Source organism: Lithobates pipiens, unplaced genomic scaffold (genome assembly GCF_037356315.1).
Source record: "Lithobates pipiens isolate NorthernLeopardFrog02 unplaced genomic scaffold, aLitPip1_a1.2 Scaffold_18, whole genome shotgun sequence".
In the NCBI taxonomy this organism is placed as follows: Eukaryota; Metazoa; Chordata; class Amphibia; order Anura; family Ranidae; genus Lithobates; species Lithobates pipiens.
This window is the reverse complement of record NW_027507758.1, coordinates 341,101,799-341,125,486: the sequence shown is the minus strand read 5'-3', so window position 1 is coordinate 341,125,486 and position 23,688 is coordinate 341,101,799. Positions and strand designations below refer to the sequence as shown.

The 23,688-nt window shown below is 39.0% G+C and overlaps 1 protein-coding gene across 2 annotated transcripts in view; it reads left to right on the top strand.

The window, feature by feature from the left end:
- KCNQ5 (potassium voltage-gated channel subfamily Q member 5) overlaps positions 1-23,688 on the top strand; it is a 670,041-nt gene that overhangs the window by 593,104 nt on the left and 53,249 nt on the right. Inside the window, exons 8-9 of one of the 2 annotated variants that reach the window (XM_077487388.1) lie at positions 17,516-17,610; positions 19,171-19,197. In XM_077487388.1, coding sequence (XP_077343514.1) covers positions 17,516-17,610; positions 19,171-19,197 — 122 coding nt within the window. The remainder of the gene's footprint in view (positions 1-17,515; positions 17,611-19,170; positions 19,198-23,688) is intronic. The other variant, XM_077487389.1, reaches the window with a different exon arrangement.

Here is a 23,688-nt window from a genome sequence, read left to right as displayed (position 1 = left end):
TAATTAACTGTTAAAAAATAATGTGTTTCTAGTCCAGTTTGCAATAAATTAAAATGGCAAAAATTTAAATTTTGTGAGCTTCAACAAAACTGCAATAGGTAGGACTTTGACGTTAAGACTGACAAAATCCTTGTGATTTATTTAAAGGGACCCTGTCACCAGACCATTGATTTTAACAACAATGTTACCATAAGATTATATGTGCATTTAACATATTATATGCATATTATTATTATTTATGTCATTCAAGTGACACTCTATAGTAATCCCCTTTGATTTTTCCTTGGCCGCTTCCTTAAAGCTTATGTAGGGACATGAGAAGAGGGGAGGGCAGAGGAGCTGGGCCAGCACAAAAAATAATTAAACCTAACCAGAGGAGGAGAGGGTTCTGACATGCAAGGAGGAAGGGGGCTGTGCTAGGGAATTTATTTGTCCTGAAGAAGTAAAATGTGTCACCAATGTCTAAGAAACATTGCAAGTAAATACAAAAAAAGAAAAATCCTGCAAGTAAGCATTTAAAATACCTACATTTTGTGTGTGCGTTTTCCTGCATTTTTTTTAAAGAGGAACTTCACCCTTATCTTCAAAATGACAACAAAGCAATTTTTAGAAATGTTTAGTAATGGCAATCTACAAACTTATTAATAACTGCAGGCTTATATTTTCTGCATTTTTGTTTCTACCCATTTGTCTCACAGTGGTCATTTTCACTAAAGGCAGATGAATCCATCTCTCTTTACTTCCTGGAGCTCTGGGTCTGCCCCCTGGAATATGTGACAGTCCACATCTTCTGAGAGGGAAGACACTGGTGTTATAATGTTCCCAGGATGCATCTCTATGTGTCCGGTTACATCACCAGTGCCTCACTCAGCCGGGAAGTGGAAAAACAGCACATTTAGGTAAAGGCAAAAAAAATATTTGTTTAACTAATGAATACATAGATGATTTAATATCAGCATGCAGAGCTACATGCTGATGGGATTTTCAATGAAAGAGCTGGAAGGCCTGCTTTAACCTCCCTGGTGGTACGATTATTTCGGATTTTAGGTGCTAAAAGCGGTACCATTATTTTGCATGAAAATTTGGCGTTTTATATTGTAGTCCTGCAATTCTTAGGAATAACTCTCTTAAATCTGTCCAAACCCGAGTCTAGCAGACACCCCGGGTATGATAAAGTTTGAAAAATTAAATCATAAATTATAATATAATAAATAATTATAAATAATTGAACCAAATAATAATATAACAATAATAAAAATTATTCAATAATGTAATCAAATCAAAAACACTGAAATTTGCTCAGTTGCAGAATTGTCACTGTCATTACTTTTCAGTATTTGATGACGGATCTCCCCACAAATCGCTATCGCTCAATTCTGCGAGTGATTCTAATTTATTATCGCTGTTTTCTATCTGGTCTAAAATCATTTTTGATGTACAGTGACAGTTTTGGTTGCTATGGGCAATCTCCAGTTTCCAGGCATAAAGAACAGTTTTTATTATATAAAACTGCATGCAGGACACTGGGCAGACCACTAGGGACAACGGGGATGTGAAATATTTACATACAGCAATGTAATCTGTAAGATTACATTATACTGTATGTTTACTGTTTGTTTCACTTTTTGAATTTGGCGCCGATCTCCGTCCCCGTGCGTCGCAACGCTCGCAGGGCATGGAGATCGGCGATGTAATGCATCGAGCGAGACACGGCTCGCTCGTACAGCGGGGAGACAACGCTGGATCCGAGGGAGAAGGTAAGTAAACCTCCTCCTGGATCCAGCGATGCAGTCCCGAGTCTGACTCGGGGATACCGCTCTTGGTATAAAAAATCCACCCCGAGTCAGACTCGGGAATACCGTCAGGGGGGTTAAGTTAGTGACAGAGTCTCTTTAACTGATCAAGGGAGGATTGCTTTTATACCTCAGCAAAGTGGAGTTATACTTTAACTACTGTTTAATTTCTCACTATTTGCTTTGTATGTTGCATATAACTGACTAGACTTTGCTATTTAGTACTGATGGAAATACAGCTGGGGTTCTTCAAAATTTATTTAACTGCATTTTTATTACTACCTTTATGTACTTATTTAAAGCCCCATACACACTATCATATTTTCTGCTGATTTTTTTCCTTCAGATTTACCAAAACCATGTAATATGAGGTCAAGCCTTAGGAGTTTCAATTTGTATACAATCAGGCAGGCCTTTGTACTACATGGTTTTGATAAATCTGAAGGAAAAAATCTGCAGAAAATCTGAGTGTGTGTGGGGCTTTAGCTTTCTCTTCTGTGTCTACTTTTGTCTGTATGTGATAACAAACGTCTGCAATGTCCAGCTCTGACAGGGAGCAACGATCCTTTGTTTTAAAGTGGTTGTAAACCCAGTGATGTGAACAGTTTCAGAAGATACACAGAGATGAGACAAATCCTCCTACATAGATTTTACTTGTTTATCTACAGTCTTCCCTTCCCTACACCCCTTCAAAAGGTCAGAGAAGTGTTAAAATCATTTTTTATCTATCAGGAGCACAGAGGAGGGGGGTGAGAGACTTCTGTATCCGTGTGACAGCTGATTGGAAGAAAGGCGCATCACCCTCCACACAGCAAAAGAACTGTGTTCTGAATACACAAGCTGTCTGCTGAGCTCTCCCCCCCCCCCCCCCCCGATACAAATTTATCTCATGTGTCAGGAAAACTTCTCAGAAGTGACTCATGCTAATAACAGAGGAACGAAGCACCAGAGAGAAACGACACTTCTGTTCACACCTGAATGAATTTCTGATTGAAGCTTCTAGCCCCAAAATGCTCAACAAGCCAAATCCCAATGGCCCCTATTCATATATGAGCGCTCTGTTGCCTGAAGCAAAATGCCTGTTGCTCCAAAAAGTACATGAGCTTCTTTTTGGCAGATTACAAGTGTTTTTGGTCCCACAGACTTTAATAGAAACACCTGACTAGAGCGTTTTACAAGCGTTTTGTTGCTCATTTTCTGCTCAAACAGCAGCTCTCCATCCCTAATTTCCTTTCCCTCTCCTCCCCCTAGTGCTTTCTATTGGCTAAACAAAAACACCTGAAGCTGTAAAACGCTTGTAATACACTTCTAAAACGCTTTAAAATGCTTGTAAAAAGTTACAAAAACACTTAAAAAAAACTCCAGAAAAACACAGTAAATTTCTACACTTAGGTGTGAACAGAGTGCGAATAGAGCTTAAGAGAAAGATAAGTAAACAACACAGATATATGTGCTTTGCTCAGATTCCATGACTGAGGTTTACAACCACTTTAAGTCTTTCTGGGTTTTGAAAAACAACAGTAAGAATTGCCAGAGCTCAAACTAGGATGCAGAACAAATTACCATTTTTATGTGTCTTAAAAGATCCCTCCATCTAATATAATTGTTTAACATACACTGCATGGCTAACACAAAAATTAGACATGAGCCTCTGTAAATTTTTTAAACTGTGCTGTATCTGAAGTTGACAGGTAAAGGTGGTCCTGATCAATATTCCAGTCTAATGCAACTTAGGCACCCGCTTCTACTTATTTTAGTTAAAGTGTTGAGGTAAAGTTCAGCAAGGACATGCCAAATTCCAAACCATGTATGGGCACTGTGGTTGTACTGGTCGACTTCTGTACAACCACCCCAATGTTGGGTTTCCCTGCTTGATCAGCATCACAGGCTATAGCCAGCAGTGCTGATCAGTGTATTTTGACTGTGGACAAGTCTCCTTGCTGTCAGAATACAATAGCACATCAAGAAGAATTCTCCCATCCAGATCGAGTGTGTGGATGGAGGAACTGAGTTTTTTTGTTTGTTTTTTATTGTTCAAACCATTAGTTAAATGAAAAAAACACACTCATGTTTGGGCTGCTTTTGGTGTGCAAATCAAGCCAACCTAGGTCAGAAGTCTGTCCATTCAAATCCATTTGGCTCTCTATTTATTGATGTGCCTACTCTTACGTAGCTCATGTTTTGGGTCAAAACTGGGTTTTACTGCTGATATATGTAGAATGAACCTTGAAGATGAACTCCAGCCTTAACTTCACATTCACACAGTTGTACAGGCTTCTCTCCTGTACTGAAATTGCTAATTCTGATTTAGCTGCACACTGTGAGCTGCAGCAAGTCAAATGGAGCCCACCTCATTTCAGGGATGGAGAACCTTCATAATCATCAAGCCCTTTCCTTCCCAGTCCTAATTTATTCTATAATGGAGACTCTGCATCACCTATAGACATTACAAAAAACATTCTGCATTCAAATGCAACCTTGCAAAGAGTGCTCACTCATCCAGACGGACATCCACCCATCAAAGCTTTTGATATAACTCTTTCCAAGAGCCAGCCTGCGTGTATCAAGACTAAAGAGAAATAATGAGGCAGGGTGATGTGATCTTTTGAGGAAGCTATGTACAGCATCCTGTCAGCCCCGCCCGCCAGTCATTATCTGCTTGTTTTGCATAGAGAAGCACAAAGACCCAGTAATGTTATTACTGGTTCCAAAAAAAGTTATGTAATGAAAATGTAATGCTTTTATTTGCAATTTTCATTAACATGTTGGTAATTGGAAAGAGAAACCAAGGAAGGCAAAGTACAAGAGGATTATAGCCCAGTTGCAAGCAACTAAATAAATGACCTCTTGCAGTGGGACTGTGCCTGTACTGCAAGGGTTAATTGCTCATTCAGATCTACGGGACCAAAAAATAAGATGTGCTTACCCAATCCTCTGCTCCTCCCTCCAAGATAGACTGGCCCTCGCAGCTTCTTCTTTCCCATACTTCAGAAGTTTACGGTTATGGGGTCATCAAGACCAAAGAAGGGTCCATAGCCTTTCAATGGACATGGTGATGTCGAGAGACAGTCCACCACCAAAGCTGGAGGAGTGGAAGATCAGGTAAGTAAAATTGCTTTTCACAGACAAAACAAGCTATTAACCCTTTCATTGCTGGCACAGTCCCACTGCAAGGCTTCATTTAAAATTTTCTCAGAGTTTGCCTTTAAACTCCAGCTTTATATGTTTAATGTGACACAACCCCCAAAGCATTATTTATTAAAACCTGCTATTAGATGGAGAAACCTTTGTATTACAATATACTGTAAATCACTAATAATGTTGTACCAACAGCAGATATAAAGACTGTGAAATGTTGTCACCAAATGTGAAATTTAACACAGACGCTACGCTAGGAAAAAGCATTTCACATTTCGATGTCGATTTCAAGTGTCATTTAAACGATGTGAAGAAGTCAATCAAGTCTGAGCGCAATTAGCTAACATGCGTGAATAACATGGCAATTTATCGTTTCCATATACGTCATTGTTTTAAATAATTGTTCAGTGTTTTATTTGGCTTCATCCTGTTTTAAATTTGCAATAATGTTTTGAGAATGAAAAATGTGTTCAGTTCTGCAGCTCATTCATTTATTTTTATAATGCGCATTTGATATACTGTATTTTGTGCATTAAAACAGTTATAACAATTTTCATCATTTAACTGAATATAAAGAGAGCGAGAAAGAGGGCTGATGAAATATTCTGATGTTACCAGTCTAATAATCTATTCAGGAATTATTCTGTGATCAGAGATAAAAGTGGATTGTTCTGACTGGTACATCATTTATCAGTTATGAGATGAACTGTATCCCTATGCCCTCTGTAATTTACATAGTCTTTGTTTTACTTGGTACAATTTTAGACTTTTCTTGTACTTCATAAAGCACATTCTGTCAAAAATAATCTCTCATTTTGGTGTGACATGCTTCTGGCTATGCCACTGATTTTTAAAAAATACTCAGGCATTCTTAAAAACGTGTGGAGTTTTTTTACTCTCTCACTGCCCCCCACTGACCCTCCCTGAACTTCCCTGAACCTCCCCAATTCTTTTTTTCTTAAAGAAAACTTTATAAATATCTTCTTTAATGCAGGCTTCTTGCCGGTCAGGTGGTGCCAAATTCTCTTCCTTTTCATTGTCATCAGTGACGGGGTGGGCCTTTTTCCTGGACCTCAGCTCAGCTAATGATATGTGAGTGCATTTCAGTTCCTGAGTACTGTGAGCCCAGCCTGTATATCAAAAACAAGCTGGGCTCATAAGTAAGGATGAGCCAAACACCCCCCCCCCCCCCCCGCCAGGTTCGGTTTACACTAGAACTTGCGAACAGACAAAAAATTGAGGTAAAAACACATGAACACTGTTAAAGTCTATGGGACACAAACATGACAAATCAAAAGTGCTCATCTTAAAGGCTTATATGCAAGTTATTGCAATAGAAAGTGTTTGGGGACCTGGGCCCTGTTAATGCAAAAAACATTTTTTTAAATTGCCATTTTTTCGGGAGCAGTGATTTTAATAATGCTTAAAGTGAAACAATAAAAATAAAATATTCCTTTAAATATGGTGCCTGGGGGGTGTCTATAGTATGCCTGTAAAGTGGTAAATTTTTTGTGTTTAGAACAATACCACAGCAAAATGAAATTTCTAAAGAAAAAAAAGTCATTTAAAAATGATTGCAGCTGTAATGAATTGTTGGGTCTTGGCAATATGGATAAAAATCATTGAAAAAAATGGCATGGGTCCCCCCCCCCCAGTCGATTACCAGGCCATTTGGGTCTGGTATGAATATTAAGGGGAACCCCGAACCAAAGTTTAAAAAAAAATGCATGGGGGTCCCCCCAAAATCCAGGTCTGGTATGGATTTTAAGGGGGACCCTGTGCCAACATTTTAAAAAAATGGAGTAGGAGTCCCCCCAAAATCCATACCAGACCCTTATCTGAGCACCCAATTTGGCAGGCCACAGGAAAAGAGGGGGGACAAGAGAGCCTGAACCGTACCAGGCCACATGCCCTCAACATGGGGGGGTGCTTTGGGGTCCCCAAAGCCCCTTGTCCCCATGTTGATGGGGACAAGGGTCTCATCCCCACAACCCTTGCCCAGTGATTGTTGGGGTCTGCAGGCAGTGGGCTTATCAGAATCTGGAAGCCCCCTTTAACAAGGAGACCCCCAGATCCTGGCCCCCATGTTAATTGGTAACAGGTACATTGTACCCCTACTAATTCACAAAAAAAGTGTCAAAAATAGTAAAAATGACAAGGGACACTTTGGGACAAGTCCTTTATTAAAAAAGAAAAAAAAGAAAAATGTCCCACAATGAAAATCCATCTTTGCTGACAGCTCCCAATGTACCAAAAAAATAAAAAAATTGCAACAGCTCCAAAGCAACTTTGAAGCCTGCAGTGTGTGTCCTGCACACTACAGGCTTCTCGCTTTGACAGCTGTTATATAGCTGAGGGTGGGGCCACCTGGTGATGTAGATGGGTGACCCTGCCCCACTCTGACATCACGTGATGTCAGAGGAAGGCGGGGTCATCCGTTTACGTCACCAGATGGCCACGCCCTCAGCTATATAACAGTTGTCATCGAGAAGAAGTGTCACTCGGCGGGAGCCTCCCATGGAGGTGGAGCTGTTGCATTTTATTTTTATTTTTTTCAGTTTGTCGAGTGTGAGAGTGATTTACAACGTGAGATATTTTTATTTTTTAATAAAGGACTTGTCCCAAAGTGTCTCCGGTCTTTTTAACTATTTTTGACACCTTTTTTGTGAATTGGTAGGGGTACAATGTAACCGTTAGGAATTCATATGGGGGGGCAGGATCTGGGGGTCCCCTTGTTAAAGGGGGCTTCCAGATTCCGATAAGCCCCCCACCCACAGACCCCCACAACCACTGGGCAAGGGTTGTCGAGAAGAGGCCCTTGTCCCCATGAACATGAACATGGGGACATGGTGCTTTGGGGACCCCAAAGCACCTCCCCATGCTGATAGCACATGGCCTGGTATGGTTCAGGGGGGGCGCTCTCTTGTCCCCCCTATTTTCCTGTGGCCTGCCAGGTTGCGTGCTCGGATAAGGGTCTGGGTCTTTGTGGGAACTCTGGGTATTACACATGTTAATTGTCCCAACAAAGTCAAAAGAACAATTACTGTGACTGATGTTATAGTGCCTGAACAAACTCCATTACCCCGTATGTCTCTCCACTGATTCATTAAAAAAATAAAGTACATTTTTCACTATCTCATTTTGTCATCCCTATTAAAACTATCACAAGGGCCATGAAATTCCTTGCTCTGCTATGCTGGGCTCTGGGGCCAGGGGGAAATTTATGGACATAAAATTCCCCCAAAACAACAGAATTCAAACAAGAAATAAATCTGCCCCTATTGATATGGAGACGGTTGATGGTTAACCTTTATCGTCAGGACCTGTTACCCATGAAACAGTTCCGGTGATAATAATGAGACTATCAGCATTCAGCTGACTGTGTCACCAAAATTCCCTGTCATTCTGGACATTCCTTGGTTTCAAACCATTAATCCCGCTATCAACTGAGGATTACGGACTATAGATTTTACACCCCCCTCGCCCCCCTCCGATTGTGAGGAAGATTGAAGATAGTCTTGTTCTCCACCAAACAAGGAATCACTCAAGTTGATGTGGTAAATTTAGAGAAGGGCTTTATTAGACACTGATATTCTCCTGCAGGGGCAGCCCTGTTCTTTGTGGAAAAAAGGTCAGTGCATTTATTATATGGATTTGCCAAGCAATACCAAGCTGCAGAAAGCAAAACCAGCAGAATACTAGCATTCATTAAAAAGGGAATTTACTCCAGAGATAAAACGATAATCCTGCCACTTTATAATACTCTGGTTCGGCCGTCCCTGTTGTATTCCATCCAGTTCTGGTCACCAATCCTCAGAAAGGATGTGCTGGAGCTGGAGAGAGTCCAGAGAAGGGCAACAAAATGAAAATGGGGACTGGTGGACCTAAATTATGAGGAACAACTACAAGCGCTAAATGTATTCTCCCTGGAGAAGAGACGCTGGGTTGGAGATACGATAGCAATATACAAATATCTCTACAGTGCTCCCAGCATAAGTATAAAACGTTTCAGTCTTAGGGAGTGTAAGAAGACATGGGGTAGGAGGGGTTTTCAACGACAGGGCAGTAAGGATGTGGAACTCTCTTCCTTATTGGTGGTGTCAGCAGGAAGTATGGATAGTTTTAAAAGTCTCTTGGATGTGCATCTTAGCTAACACAATATATGGGGATATGGGAAATGATTTTCTACATGCACACACCAACACAGGTTGAACTGGATGGACTGTTGTCTTTATTCAACCTTACCAACTAATATTACTATGTTACTATGTATTTGAATAAAATCATTAATAAAAAACTTTATCTATTTCCCTTAATCACTTGAATGTTGGAAATACTCCTTTCTGCCATGGCCATTACAAAACTAGACTTACAGAGGGCATATAACCTTGTCTTCATTTGTCAAATAGATAAATGGAAACCTACCTTTAGAACCAGATATCATTTTGAGTCCTTGGTTATGCCTTTTGGCTTTTGCAACGCTCCTGCAACTTTTCAAAACTTCCAAAATTATATTTTTCAATTGGGCCAATTTGTGATTGCATATCCAGATGATCTTCTTATCTTTTCTGATAACCTGGAGAAGCATTGCAAGCATGTTTTCACTGTTTTTAAATGTCAAGGGAGAACCTACTTTATATCAAACTGGAAAAATGTGAGTTTGAACAAACCCAGATCCAGTTCTTGGGATATATTATTTCTCCAGAAGGAGCAAACATGGATCCTGAGAAGATCAAAGAAGTGGTGGATTGGCCTGCCCTAGAAATGTTAAGGAAATACAACAATTTGTTGGATTTGCCAACTTCTACAGAAAATTAACAAGAAACTTCTCTAAGGTGTTCATGCCAATTACACAGCTGACAAAGAAAGAGATGCCCCATTTATGCAGACTGCATTTAGTAAGCTAAAGACTCTTCTGACTTCTACACCGATATGGTACATCCCAATCCTGAACTACTTTTTATTGTGAAAGTGGATGCTTCAGACTCTGCTGTGGGAGCTATCATTTCTCAGTGAAGAGGGTAAAAGATGCAGCTTCATCCTTGTGCTAATTTCTCTGATTTAATGTCTTCAGCCAAAAGGAACTATGACATTGTGAATAAAGAGTTTCTGGCAATTAAAGTGTTACTAAACCCAGGACCCTGCATTCACTCTATCTGGTCTCCCACAATACACAGAACATGGAAATGTAATTATTTTAGTAAATATAAACTGCTAAATACCTTTTATCATTAGCAGTATATAGTAGTTTTGGGACTTCTATTGGTGTTAAAGCTTATAGGAGTTTTCATTCTATTGTCCTATAAGGCTGCATGATCCCTGACTTTCTGTCTGGACAGTGATAATTGGCCCTGTGCTGATTACATTCACCCTCCCAAGAAAAAAAAAAACTCTCTAGCAATACACACCACACTGGGCATGTGCAGAGTGACTCCAAAGACTCTGTCTTATCAGGAAATGGATAGGTCACCATGGAAGAAAGGAAGGATCAAACAGCCTTTTTACACAATGGGGGGCATTACCCACTAAGGCTCCACAATGAGTATAGCAAGCATGCTTTACTGTATATACAGACTGAGTTTACTGTTGTGGGTTTAGTAACACTTTAAGGAAGCCTTTTCCCATTGGAGGCATCTGCTGGAAGGGGCTAATCATCATGTAAGTTCTATCATTGAGCATAAAAATTAGAAATTTATTTTGAAATATTATATTCTAGACAAGCGAATTGGTCGCTATGCATCTCTATGTTCAATTTTATTGACTAGTGTCAACCTGGGTCAACGAATGGTAAGGCCGAGGCCTTATCAAGTATGCTGTATGAGCCTCTCCTGGATGGCAATTCTGAATGTACAATCCTATGTCAAAAGAACTTCTTATAGGGCTACAAGTTCCAAGACATGATTGAGCCTTTTCAAAGAGGGGTATGAGAATAATCCACTTCTCAATCATCCTCCTAAGAACATTAACCTTGAATAAAAGAACAGCTTTTGGACTCAAGCACGTTGTCTATATGTACCCAAAAAAGTTTGGGTAGTAGCCCTCAGGTTGGTGCCATGCAAGGAAGTGTGACCTTGTGTTTGACCTGTTTATGCAGTAAGAACCCCTGATATTCGGCATTAGGGTTACTCCAACCACTCCCTGTTCTATTTAGACCATGGGGGTCAATTCCTATGGAATTTGTGGTCTGTTTACCTCCCTCAAAAGAAATTACCATTATCGTAAAAATTGTTGACTGTCTCTCTAAGATAGCTCATTTTGTATGGGTTAAGGGGGTAACCACTGTTGAACAAACTGCAGAAATTGATGGCTCTGAAAGTATTTATACTACATGGAATTCCTGGTGATGTAGTGTCAGACAGAGGAGTGCAGATTACTTCAAAATTTTGAAAAAACTTTTGCACAGCATTAGGTGTGACATTCATTGGTCTTCTGCTTTTCATCCCCAGTTTAATGGTCAGACCGAGAGGACCAATCAAACACTGGAGCAGTACCTTTGATATTTTGTTATTTATCTTTAGAGTGACTAGGTAGACTATCTTCCTATGGCAGAATTTGCTTATAACAATTCTAAACATGGCTCCACTGCTCAAAGGCCTTTTTAGACTGGGTATCATCCAGTTTTTATTCCTGATCTCAACCCCAATTCCTGCTGTTACCGACAGATTAACTACATTACAACAAATTCAGGAGAAACTGATGGAGACTTTGAAGGAGGCTCAGGAATTTTAGAAGAAGGCTGATGAAAGACATTGCAGATCACGTCCTGCCTTTTATGTGGGTGACAAAGTTTGGTTATCAACCAAAAATTTTAATGTACACATTCCTTTTGCAAAGCTGGGACACAAGTTTATGGGATCTTCCAAGATTTCAGCTCAAATTAACCCAGTCACTTTTTGCTTAAAATTTCCTGATAGTATGAAGATTCACTCTGTGTTTGATGTATCTTTGCTCAAACCATTTCTTCAAAACCCCTTCCCTGGGAGAGATCTCCCACCCCCTCCACCTGTTGAGGTGCAAGGTAAAAAAAGAATTTGTGGTTGATAAAAATCTTGATACCAGGATCTTTAGGAACAAATTATAGTATTTAGTTCAATGGGAAGGATAAGGACCAGATGAAAATTCTTGGGAACTTCAGTAGAACATTTGTACCCCTAGCTTAACAAGAGATTTTCACCAGAGGTTTCCTCACAAACCTGGCCCTAAGAACTCTATGGGATGTCCTGGAAGGAAGGGAGTACTCCCAGGGCTGGGATCTGAACCCACAACCTCTGCTGCTTCTGGCAGTAGCTCTCCTTGCTGAGCCACCTGAGATATTGAACAGCATTCTCTCTGAACCTGTGGACAATCTTGCATTGTACCTTGTTTCTTGTGAACCTTTAGCTCCTTGCTCCACCCATGAACTTCCTATTTAAGCCATGCCTTTGCATTTCCTGTTTGGCAAATCATTGTGCTCTCTTCAGTGAATAACTTGCTCCTTTGAAGCTGTCCTTATCTCCACTACTACTCATTACCGACCTTTGGCTTGTTTCTTGACTACACTTCCACTTGATTCCAACCTGCAACCACCTGTAATCGGCATGTGGCTTGTTTACTGACTACACTTTTGCTTGATCCCTGCTATATCTGCAACAAGACCCCTCGGCTTGCTCACTTTCAGGTTAGATGATCCTGAGGATCACTACCTGGTACAAAGCAGTTTCATATAGACAACCTTCCCATAAAAAACATACTTTTAGCAGTTAGACACATTAGGAAGAGTGAAAGTGGAACTTCACATTGAAAATAGATAGGAAAGTATATCATATTTGCTTGTTTTAAACTTTTTTTTTCCTTTTTTTAGTTACTTCCTGGTTTCTTGCCTAGGCAAATGATGTCATACATCCCAGGAGGCTTGAGGAGGGGAGCATGAGTTTTCTCAGCTAAGCACACTCTACTGAATGCATGCCTATGCTAACGGCAGATGGATTCCAGGAAGTAAATGATACATGAATCATTCACCCTTAATCAAGATGGCCACAATCAGAAATGCTAGGGATACTTTTCAAAGTGACGTCTCAAAAAAATAAAGCATGAGAGCATGGAGACATGCATGGATGGGGGAGTTTGCTTTGAATATTAAAAATGAATCAAATAGTGTTTTTGGTTTGTGGTGGTTAGATGCAGTGAAGATCTGTTTAAAGCTAAAGTTTTTCTTTTTTTGTATACTGCACCATACATATTAGTTGTATCTATTACCTGTAGGTGTCTGCTTTTGCTAAAAAATCTTCTTCCCAGTGCCTCCTCAAGCTGCTGGTTTACCTCAGTTAACATCCTTAACTGCAGCCTCTGCTACTGAGAAAAGTTGTGTCACCTACCTGCTCCTTTTTTCTCATCTGTCATTTTCAGAACTTGTCTTACTACAATCCCCCAATACATTGTGTTCTGTGAATGGAGAAGGAAGGTGAATGGCAGGTTTCCTCTGCCCATTCACAGAACACAATGCATTGTAATATTGTAGTAAGGTGGTTTCTGTAACTGGCAGGGAAAGGCAGAACAGAGATGGATTAGCTGTGCAACTTTTTTCTGCAGCAGAGGCTCCATTTAACTCTAACAGCGATGGAAGACAACTGCTGAGGACAATATCTTGTGGCTGTGATTAAGCACTGCATGCAATGCACATAGCATTACTCATAATTAATGGGTATGGTGCTGTATCCCCAAAAAGTATACACTAAACTTCATCCCTAAAAAGGTGGATCTGTATATGGAATTTTCTCCTCTGCTTATTAAAGTTTAGAATTTCTGAATCAGAAAAATTATGTAGTTCATCACCAGAGCTGGATTTACTGTTAGGCATAGTAAGCATGAGCAAATAGGTGGCACGGCCAAAGAGGAGGCTTTTTCCTTGCCCAACCAGACATAAATTCACCTCACATTATTACTCTGCTCTAACCTCCAGTAAAGACTGGGGATTAGTCAAACAAGAAAATATTCTGTTTGAAAAAGGGGGGGGGGGGGGTCTTTTGGATACTAAAGGTTATGTGCTTCCAGTGATGGAAAACTAGCCCTGCTTATGATGTACTAATAATTTATTTTGGTTTGCTGTGCTTTCAGACTGCATGACATAGTGGAGTGAGTGGTCACAGTATTTTAGATCAGTGGTCATCAACCCTGTCCTCAGGGCCCACTAACAGGCCAGGCTTTATGTATTACTTTGGGTGAGATGCAGACTAGAATACTGCAATTACTGAGCAGCAAATTATATCACTTGTGATGTATTTCAGTTATCTTGCAAACCTGGCCTGTTAGTGGGCCCTGAGGACAGGGTTGATGACCACTGTTTTAGATGATATGTATGGTTTACTTATTACCTGCTTTCTCATTGTAAGGAAGGAGATACAAGTTAACTTTACATATTTTGAAACAATATCTTGCTTTTTCCATTATACTTGAGCTGTTCTGTAATATTTTAATTCATACTGGTTGGAAGAGTACAGCTTAATATTGAAAGTTTTAATGAGATACAGTATAGAGACAAATATAAAATCACAAAAGCAGGGATTGCAAAGTTTAATAGCCATTATTTGCATAATTGCATTTGCTTACCAATACAGAAAATGTTTTATTTATTACTTTTTACTGCATGACCTTATTTAGTGCAAACTCCTTTGCATCATAATATAAAAAAGCATGGTTTGCAGTTTTCATTAACAACATATTAAAAAAGAAATAAAGATGCTCATCGGTAATGGAAAATCATACTTACAATAAAGCAGAGGTCCCCAACCTTTTTTAGCTCATGAGCCACATTCAAAAATAACAAGTGGGAAAAATAACGCTCACAAAATATTTATGATGGCGGATTGGCCCATTTAAATTAGTGGGCCTTTGGTTGGCTTACTACTCAATCTACATTTGAAAGACATACTTTATCTGACAAAAAACTATTGGAAAACTGCTGACAGCAACATTGCAGGAACTAGAGAGATACATGTGGCCCATGATCCTGCTTAGGGACATTGTCGTCTGTCACTAGAGTTGAAGCACATGTTCTCATTTTTGGTTTTAAATTTTAGAGTGCAGTGGGTGCTTTAAAAAAGGAAAAAAAAATGAGAAAGGGAAGTCCATCTAGTGAAAAGTAGAATAATAGTGGAACAAGGAAGGATAAGATCTGATGTTATTGTGAAACCTACATGTTGCTTTCATCCAGTTTTTATAAATCAGTTTTAGAGAGTTAACATACATTCCAATGTGGAAATCATCAGGTTTAGCCATACTTTCCAAGTGCCCCTTTTTTTAGGTAGAGTTTCTTAGAATACCTATAGGGCAAAAGATTGTTACAAATAGACTTGCCCCAAGTCTAGTTGTAGTTGAGTTGCTCTTTGAGATTTAGGTGGACTAAGAGAGGAAAGACTTAATGGTATCCCAATTTTTAATTTGGATGTTGGAACAAATTTTAGAAACCTAATGCTGAATGCATGACAAAACAGCAACATGGTTGCTAAAAGTACTGTGCAGTTGACTGTAAGCTGGTCCTTATGTTTGCACTGATCAATTTATTGATTGTGTTTAACATTTGGGAACCAGAGTCCAAATAAATAGAGACATTATTTTCATGTTGGTTGGCTTAATGTAAATTATTTCACAGTAAAATAGGGAGAGGTGATCCCCTTAAACCCCTAAGTCAGTTGTAGCGGTGTAGTGGGCCAGTTAACCTTATGTGAAAGTGGGATATGACATTTTAGTTTGGGCATGATTATAAACTAGTGGAAGGGGAAAAAAAATTACAGTCTGTGTATCAAAATGCAGGACATAACAGTTCCAGTATATGTGGTTGAAAAGCTTCAAAAAAGGCACCCCGGCAATGTAATCACAATTAAGTGTATCACCACCTCATAGAAAACATACTTACCAAATAGCAAGTAAATTTGAGCAGATAGCTTTAACCCAGCCCAGGCCTTTGCATTCCACGATTCACCATGATTCTGCATACATGTTGATATAACCCTCAGACAGATACCATGAAATCCGTAGCTCCGTAGGAGATGGTTTAAGACTCAGCCCAAAGAGAAAAAATAGTAGACCAGAGCATGATACTGTATTGTATACAGAACACCCCAGTGATTTTGGACACAAACAAGTGCACCGCCACCTCACATAGAGCACGCTTACCAGATGACACTCCAAATAGACATATGGCTTTAACTCAGCCCAGGCCTTTGCTCAGCAGAGGATCCCAAGGATGATATGGGGAGTAATAAAGTTCTCAGGCGGCTAGCGTATGCTCCAGGGCTCTGTGAACAGTACATCAATAATCAGCCCAAAAAGAGATAAAGTAGACCATAGCATGATATTGCCTCTATCCCAATTTATTAAATTGATTAAAAGGTTACACTTACATTTAAAATGTCTTGAAAAAACACATAGGAAAAGTTAAGCCGGCCAGCTACAATACAAGCTCCCATCCTTCTCAACGAGATGGCGTGGTGACGTCAGCACATTACCTCCTCATAAACGTTTCATCACATATATCATTCTCAATTCTTTTGTGTTATAGCTCACAATTAATTGCTGCTTTTGAACTGGTCCATCCATATATAATATTGATCTTTTGTGTGTCATTTTTAGCACAGTTTTTTCTCCCCTTTTCTATGATTATAAACTAAGCTTCTACAGTTTTTGTGTTACTATTAAGTGTAAAACCTGAACAAAAACTCTTTCCATACAAAAAAAAAAAAAAATCCTCCTGTGCCTGTGTACCTTTCATGCCATCTGGGGTGCCCTAGGATCTTGAGGCCAGGACACTGTAAGAAGTAAATACCAATTTACAACAGAAATGCCCATGGCTGACCTCCTAGCACTTTCACAACAGTACTTAAACATAATGGGCGGGATAAGTGTCCAATGGTGAGACCAGAAACACAGAAGGGTCAGGTCAGTCATTGAATTTCTCAGTTCAAAGTCACTATTTGCATATGGTATGAGCTTAATTCACATTCCTGTTGTAGGTTTACAGTTATTTTGTATGGAAAGGGTTGCATTCGGTGCATGTCTTCAGCAAGAAGAGTAAAGATTATTTGGGAGTTAACTTGATAGAATTTTTCAATCTATAATCCTAATTCAAATGGGAAAGAATAACCTAAAACCCTGATTTCAACAAAAACATATTTGGTTGAACATGTTGCTCATATGCCTAGTCTACCATAGTCTACCATAAGCTTCAGTTACTTCTTTTAGTTACAGTCATTTTCAGCTGTCTTGAAAATCTAACAGGCAATGCACTTGGTGTGAGCGAACTATTAATATTCCTTAACCAGTTTGGTTTTTCCATTATTTCATGTTTTGTTGGTTCCCTTGTGCTTTTTATTTTCTCCTCATACCAGGCTACGTGGCGGTTTTATTCTACTGATTCCAGTCGAAAATACCTGACAGCCACCTGGCGATTTTATGAAAGTATTCTTCCACCCCTCAGGCATGTATCAATGCTATGAATGATGAATAAAGCCATGACTTGTACTGGTTTACTAATCTGCTTTTCAATTTTGTTTTATCCCCTGCTCCCTTCTGCCTTGTTTTTCTTTTTTTATTATATATCCTGCACGTAGTGTGTATGGCGTAGTTATGCGGCTGATGAGAAATCGGTTTCCATTGCTACCTGGAAGCCTCATTTGAAGGCCTTGCATACCTGCAGCCCTACAAAGTAGGTACAAATATGGCAGCTGGTGTTGTTCGTATTGTCTGTTTCACCTCTAGAACCACTAGTATTTATGTTAGTTTGTCTCCTGATTATTTTTCTGTATCACAGTCATTATTAGACCTAAACTAGTGTACGGGCTATAATCCCCAGGCTCCAAAGTAAAATTATTATATCTGATATAAGGCACTGTCTGGGTGCATAGAAAAAAGCATTTTACATTAAGCTTTAATGATTACCCTGGTATAAAATCAGCATACTCAAGACATGTTCTTACACTTACATGACCCTATTAGATGACAGAGTTTTAACTTGGCCCATGCTTTTGTACGATTTGCAGCTTACTATATTTTATTGCTCAGCTTTTCTACTAGCAAAACACCAAGTCAAGGCATATATGTTGTAGGCTTCTTCTCTATTCCATGAAAACATCAACATTAGGGCTCAAAGAACAAGGATAAAATTAAGAGCAGGCTTACCTGGAGGATTTTGCACTCCTTGCAATAATACATGTATAGATTTAGACTTTACATTTGTCTGCCAACGATAGTAAAAGTAAAAAAGAAGCGGTTGATCAATTTATAACTATCTAAGGAAATGTGCAGTGGGAGAGGAATTCATTATTTCACAAGTCTTTTTTCCTTCTTAAAAGGTGTCACCACCAAAGCATCGCATAGGCATTAGCGCATGAGAATATCAGCTTCCGTGTCATGTTAAACATGTAGAACTGCTGATTCATAGCACAAGCTTCATTTAAATCCATAGCACCAAGTGTAATACATGGACTATTTCATTGACAATTGTCATTAAAACTTCATTTAAACTACATTTACCACTTTGCTTTTTCTTTTTTCATTGCTTTATTTATTACAATTATTATGATTTTCATTATTGCTACTGCTTTTGATTGGTTTCTAGTAGTTTTTGACTTATCTATCCACTAATTTTAAGCAGCAATGTGCTCCGTGACCAAGGATTAGATGTATTTGTTTTCAAAATGCTAACTCAACGTAGAAACATTAACTTGGAGCCTGGGGATAAAGAGTCTATGTAAAATACTTCCTAAGTTCTGGGAAGCAAAATTGTTGAACAAACACAAATATAATTTTGTATAACTTACATAAACAAATCGCTATTGATAACTGCAATTTAAGCAAATAATGCAAACCCCTCTACTGCTGTATTCCAAAATGTAATACAAGAGACAACTTTAAATTTACTTAAAGCTACTTATTACTGCAGATTTTCTATTTAAAAGTCTACAGCTTTCTGTGAAAGTATGTGTCAGCAATGCATTTCGTTTTTCTGAGTGCTTTGCCAGTCTGCTGTGGTATGTACTGAGCATGTTGCATGAGGACTGCGGGAAGAAGACTTGTCATGTGTGCTGCTTTTTGAGCTTTGTGCCTGCTGTTAAAGCTGCATTACACTAAATTGTGTGTGTTATAATCAATTAATACCTTTATTTCCAGTTATGCAATTGTCACATGCATTGTTTATATAACACAATCATAATTAATACCGTTTGCTTAATTACATTGTTTCTTTTTCATTTACTAATACCTGAAGGAAAGAACAAGGCGAGACATCTGGCAGGTTTGTATTAAGACCATTTATTTTCTCTTTAAATTGTACATAAAAAGAAAAAACAATTACAAGAACTGATTACGAGCCATGTCACGCAAGTGACATTGTAGAAGAGATGTGTAGCAGCTGCAAATCTCTCATTATGTTCTCAGACGATTTGTAGCTGCCTTCAAAGTTGCCTCTGTAATTGACTGTAATATATGTACTGTATGTACTACTACAAATCACAGGTGTGCCATGGTCATCAGAAGATGTCCAAGATAACATGAGCAGCTACTGAAGCTGATGATTTTGTAGTTAGCTGAAAATACTGCTGAAAATGAATCACTCAGGAACTGGCTCGCAAATCACGGGAATAGTAGTGACGCCTCTGTTTACTGCAATAATATTTCCCCAGCAATAAAAATCTTAGCTAATACCTATTGCCCTTATTAAATCACTTGTGTGACTTAGCTCTATGAGATTCCAGCACAAAAAAAAAAAAAAAGTAAAGTAAAAACCACTGAAACTGAGCATATGATAAAAAAAGACAGTAACAACCTCATGTTTAAACATCTGCAAATCCAGACAAATATCCGTCATATTTTCAAGTAAACATTTAGATTGGGTGCATCCCCTTCCCAAATCCTAACTTCAAAAACTTCAACAAACTCCTCTGGGGTTCCAGCAAGACCCCACAGATGCTGATCAGAAGTCTTTAAGACCAATTCCATTAAAATGCATTCGCATAAGGCTCACCATTCCTATATCACAAAGATTGCATATCCTAATTAAAGCAGAACTAAAGTAAAAAATACTTACCTCTGTTCCTACAGTTCAACACCCACAAGGTCCCATACCGGGGCTGGCATCTTCTCCCTGGCTTCTTCCAATTGCAAGTCTGTTAGTAATTTTGGTTTTCAATTAAGATATTATAACTGGGAATAAACAAGCTTAACTTTCACAGAAAAAAAGTTGATATTTGTTTATGATTTTAGTTGTGTATACCTCTGGATCTACTGATCGTTTTCATCAAAGGTAACCTCCGCCCTGTGCATTTTTTCACCATATGCTTAGTTTTAGAAGATCACAGATTTCAGTTGGGTTTATAACAAGTATGCTTTAAAGCTGAACTCCAGGGTAAGCATTTTTTGTCTAAATAAAAGAGATGTGTATTCTTTACTTGAAACGTGGTGTGCTTTGCGTATTTCCTCCAGATCTGTTCAGTAATCCAGTGTGAAACCTGTCTCTGTGCAATCAAGACTGGTCACTGCTGTCCTCTCTCCTTGTGCAGGGTGACTGGTTTTGTCTCCGTCCCCTCCTGCAAGCAGGCCTGCTGGGCCCTTCCCACAGCTTTGCTCTCTGCACAGTCCATGTGATGATGGCACTGCAGCTTTTAGATGGTAATATTTGGGTTTGCAAAGGTGTTTGGTGCACACAAAGTCTATTTATATAATATGTGGCAATTGGGGAATATATTTCAATGACAGTTTTTATGCCCAGAGTTCAGCTTTAATGCAGTTATTTTAATATTTATACTGCAAAGAATAGTAATGTACAGAATTATATGTAAGCCTATAAGGCTACATTTACATAGGTGATTAGATGCATACAATGGATTCCTGTGGCAACAATCAAGATCAGCTGTTCTTTGATTAGGGACAGAGAATCACACCTGTATGTAATCTTTTTGCATTACCTGTAACCCAAGCCACAAAAATCTGCTGGTTCTCCTAACAAACTGCAGCTTTCTGCAAAATATTGTAATTTAACATAGGCTACATTGACATGCGTGATTAGGTGCATAATTCTTTATTTCATAATTCTGTATGTACCTAATCACCCATGCCAATGTAGCCTATGTTAAATTACAATATTTTGCAGAAAGCTGCAGTTTGTTAGGAGTTACTTTACATTGTTTGTTCTCTGCATTGTTTTCATGGATAACGACTAGAATGTTTAAGCAGAACAGAAAACTTGTCTGCCACCAGTCTCACGTTTATAATCCTTTAGGACTTGAATATCTGATATTATTTTAAGCATTTGATGAGTTGTAATTCTATCCTATCCATAACTAAGTAGATGAGGCAAGCATTTAGCAGTAAATAAATCAGCAGTCCCTGAAAAGTATTTATGATGAAACATGAAACACTGGTACTCTCGAATAGTCATTAGGTCACTCTCCATTAACATATGATATTGTATATGTGGTTTTACTCCGCCATATTTAGCTATGATTGACAGAACGCGGTTGTGTTGCTACTACAGCAAAAAAAAAGTTTCTCTAGTGGTTTGCTAATTTTTAAATGATGAAGCAGCTACATAAAGTGTTTATTATTTTTTATTTAATTTTTTGTTTCATTTAATTGCCTGCGGCATTTTACTAGTTAAGCAAAATATTGTGTTTACCCCGAGGCTGTCAGTATTCAGATTCATTTTACAATGTAAAACCAAATTCACTCTCGGTATGGTCGTGTTCAATAATTATGTGCATTGTTCAGGTACAACCCAATGTCCATAGATCTGGCTTTATTCAGCTCTTTACAAAAATATCTTTGGATTGATTCAAACCAACATCAATCTGATTCTATATTATAGCACTAATATTTAGCCCTTCACACTGAGCACAGTAAAACAAATATTCCCTAGTAAACTATTTGTTAAAATTCTTACCCCACCGGTTAACAATTTTCATTGCTGCTGGCTCCTTCTCTCTCACTACTGCTACCCTGAATTTCCAAACTTCACAGGAAAGATCTAACAGTGGACAGTGCAGTCTGGAGCCAGTCTGTTAGCTTGGAGAATGGGGGAGGGGTAGGAAGAGGTAGGAGCGGGGGAGTGCCTTGTCATCCTAGGCTATGGGTTTCTATTGCTGCACACAGTGTAGAATCAGAGAGCTCTAGTCCCGGCATGCAAAGGTGACTCCATAGGATGCTGCAAAGGAAAGGAACAACCCTGAAACAGGAGACCTGTTAAGATGGTGCGGTCATAGAAAGATCATAAACATAGGAAGGGATTAAAAGATTAAAAAGCTGCATGCTTAGGAAGTGGACCTTATTTACTAAAGTGTTAAGTAAGGAGAAGAGTAGCCATGTTGTTGACTTCCAGGCAGATGAAAAAGCTCTATTTTCTTTCAGAAATCCCTGCACATTTGAATGCTTATAATGAACATAAGTTTGCATCATCTTACATTACATTGATTAATCAGATACAAGATCTCCCCGCTTTTCAGTTTAGTAAATCAAGACCACTTCTCTGACATAACAGGAATGTTTCCATATGTGAACATTCACAGCCAATCAGTGGCTTGTTTTAGCGAACAGGGAATGTCTTAGCCCTTGTACACACGGTCGGAGATTCCGACAACCAAATCCGTCGGATTTTGTCCAAAACTGTTGCATACACACGGTCGGACAAAGTTGTCGGAAAATCCGACGTGATTACGTTATTTCGTTACGACAGGACTACGTTCACGCTAGTAGCCAATAGCTTTGATGTAGGAATTTGATCTGAGCATACGTGGCACTTTGTCCGATCGGAATTCTCTACACATGATCGGAGTATGTCCGATCGAAGCATTTTGACGGAAAATGTTACCAACAAGTTGGAAAACTTGGTCCGTCGAAAACAGTCCGATGTAGACCACACACAGTCAGAATATCCGACAAAACGGTCCGATTGGACACATTCCATCGGAATCTCCGACCGTGTGTACAAGGGCTTAGAGGACAAGTGAGCATGCACTTTGTTAGTAAAGGTGCAATGCAACTTTCCATTACGTATGCAGTCAAATTGTTCATATTTTCATATAAAATGTATTCAATTGAACTACATTGTTTGTAACCCGGGAACTGCCTGTATCAGTATATTAAAACAATGCTCTTTTTTCAGCACACTAACACAAAAAAGTATCTGTATTGCAAAGCAGCCCATTAAGGAGTTACAAACATGATTCAAAGAAGTGTTTTGATACAAAAAATAGTGCCTTAAAGTGACACTTAAAGTGGCAAAGTATCTACACACAAAAACATACATTTTATATATTGCAGCTTAACCACTTCAATACCAGGCACTTAGACACCTTCCTGCCCAAGCCAATTTTCAGCTTTCAGCGCTGTCGCAATTTGAATGACAATTGCGCGGTCATACAACCCTGTACCCAAACTTATAATTTTGTTCCCACAAATAGAGCTTTCTTTTGGTGGTCTTTGATCACCCCTGCAATTTTTATTTTTTGCGCAAAAAATAAAAAAAGACCAAAAACTTTGAAAAAAAACAAGTTTTTCTTTGTTTCTGTTACTTTTTATGTAAATACGTTTTCTTCTTGCACTGATGGGCACTGATAAGGCAGCACTGATGGGCACCAATAAGGTGGCACTAAGGAGGTGGCACTGATGGGCACTGATGATGGGCACTGATAGGCAGCACTGATAGGTGGCACTGGTATGCAGCACTTATTGGCACTCATAGGTGGCACTCATGGGCACTTGTAGGCAGCACTGATGGGCACTCATAGGCAGC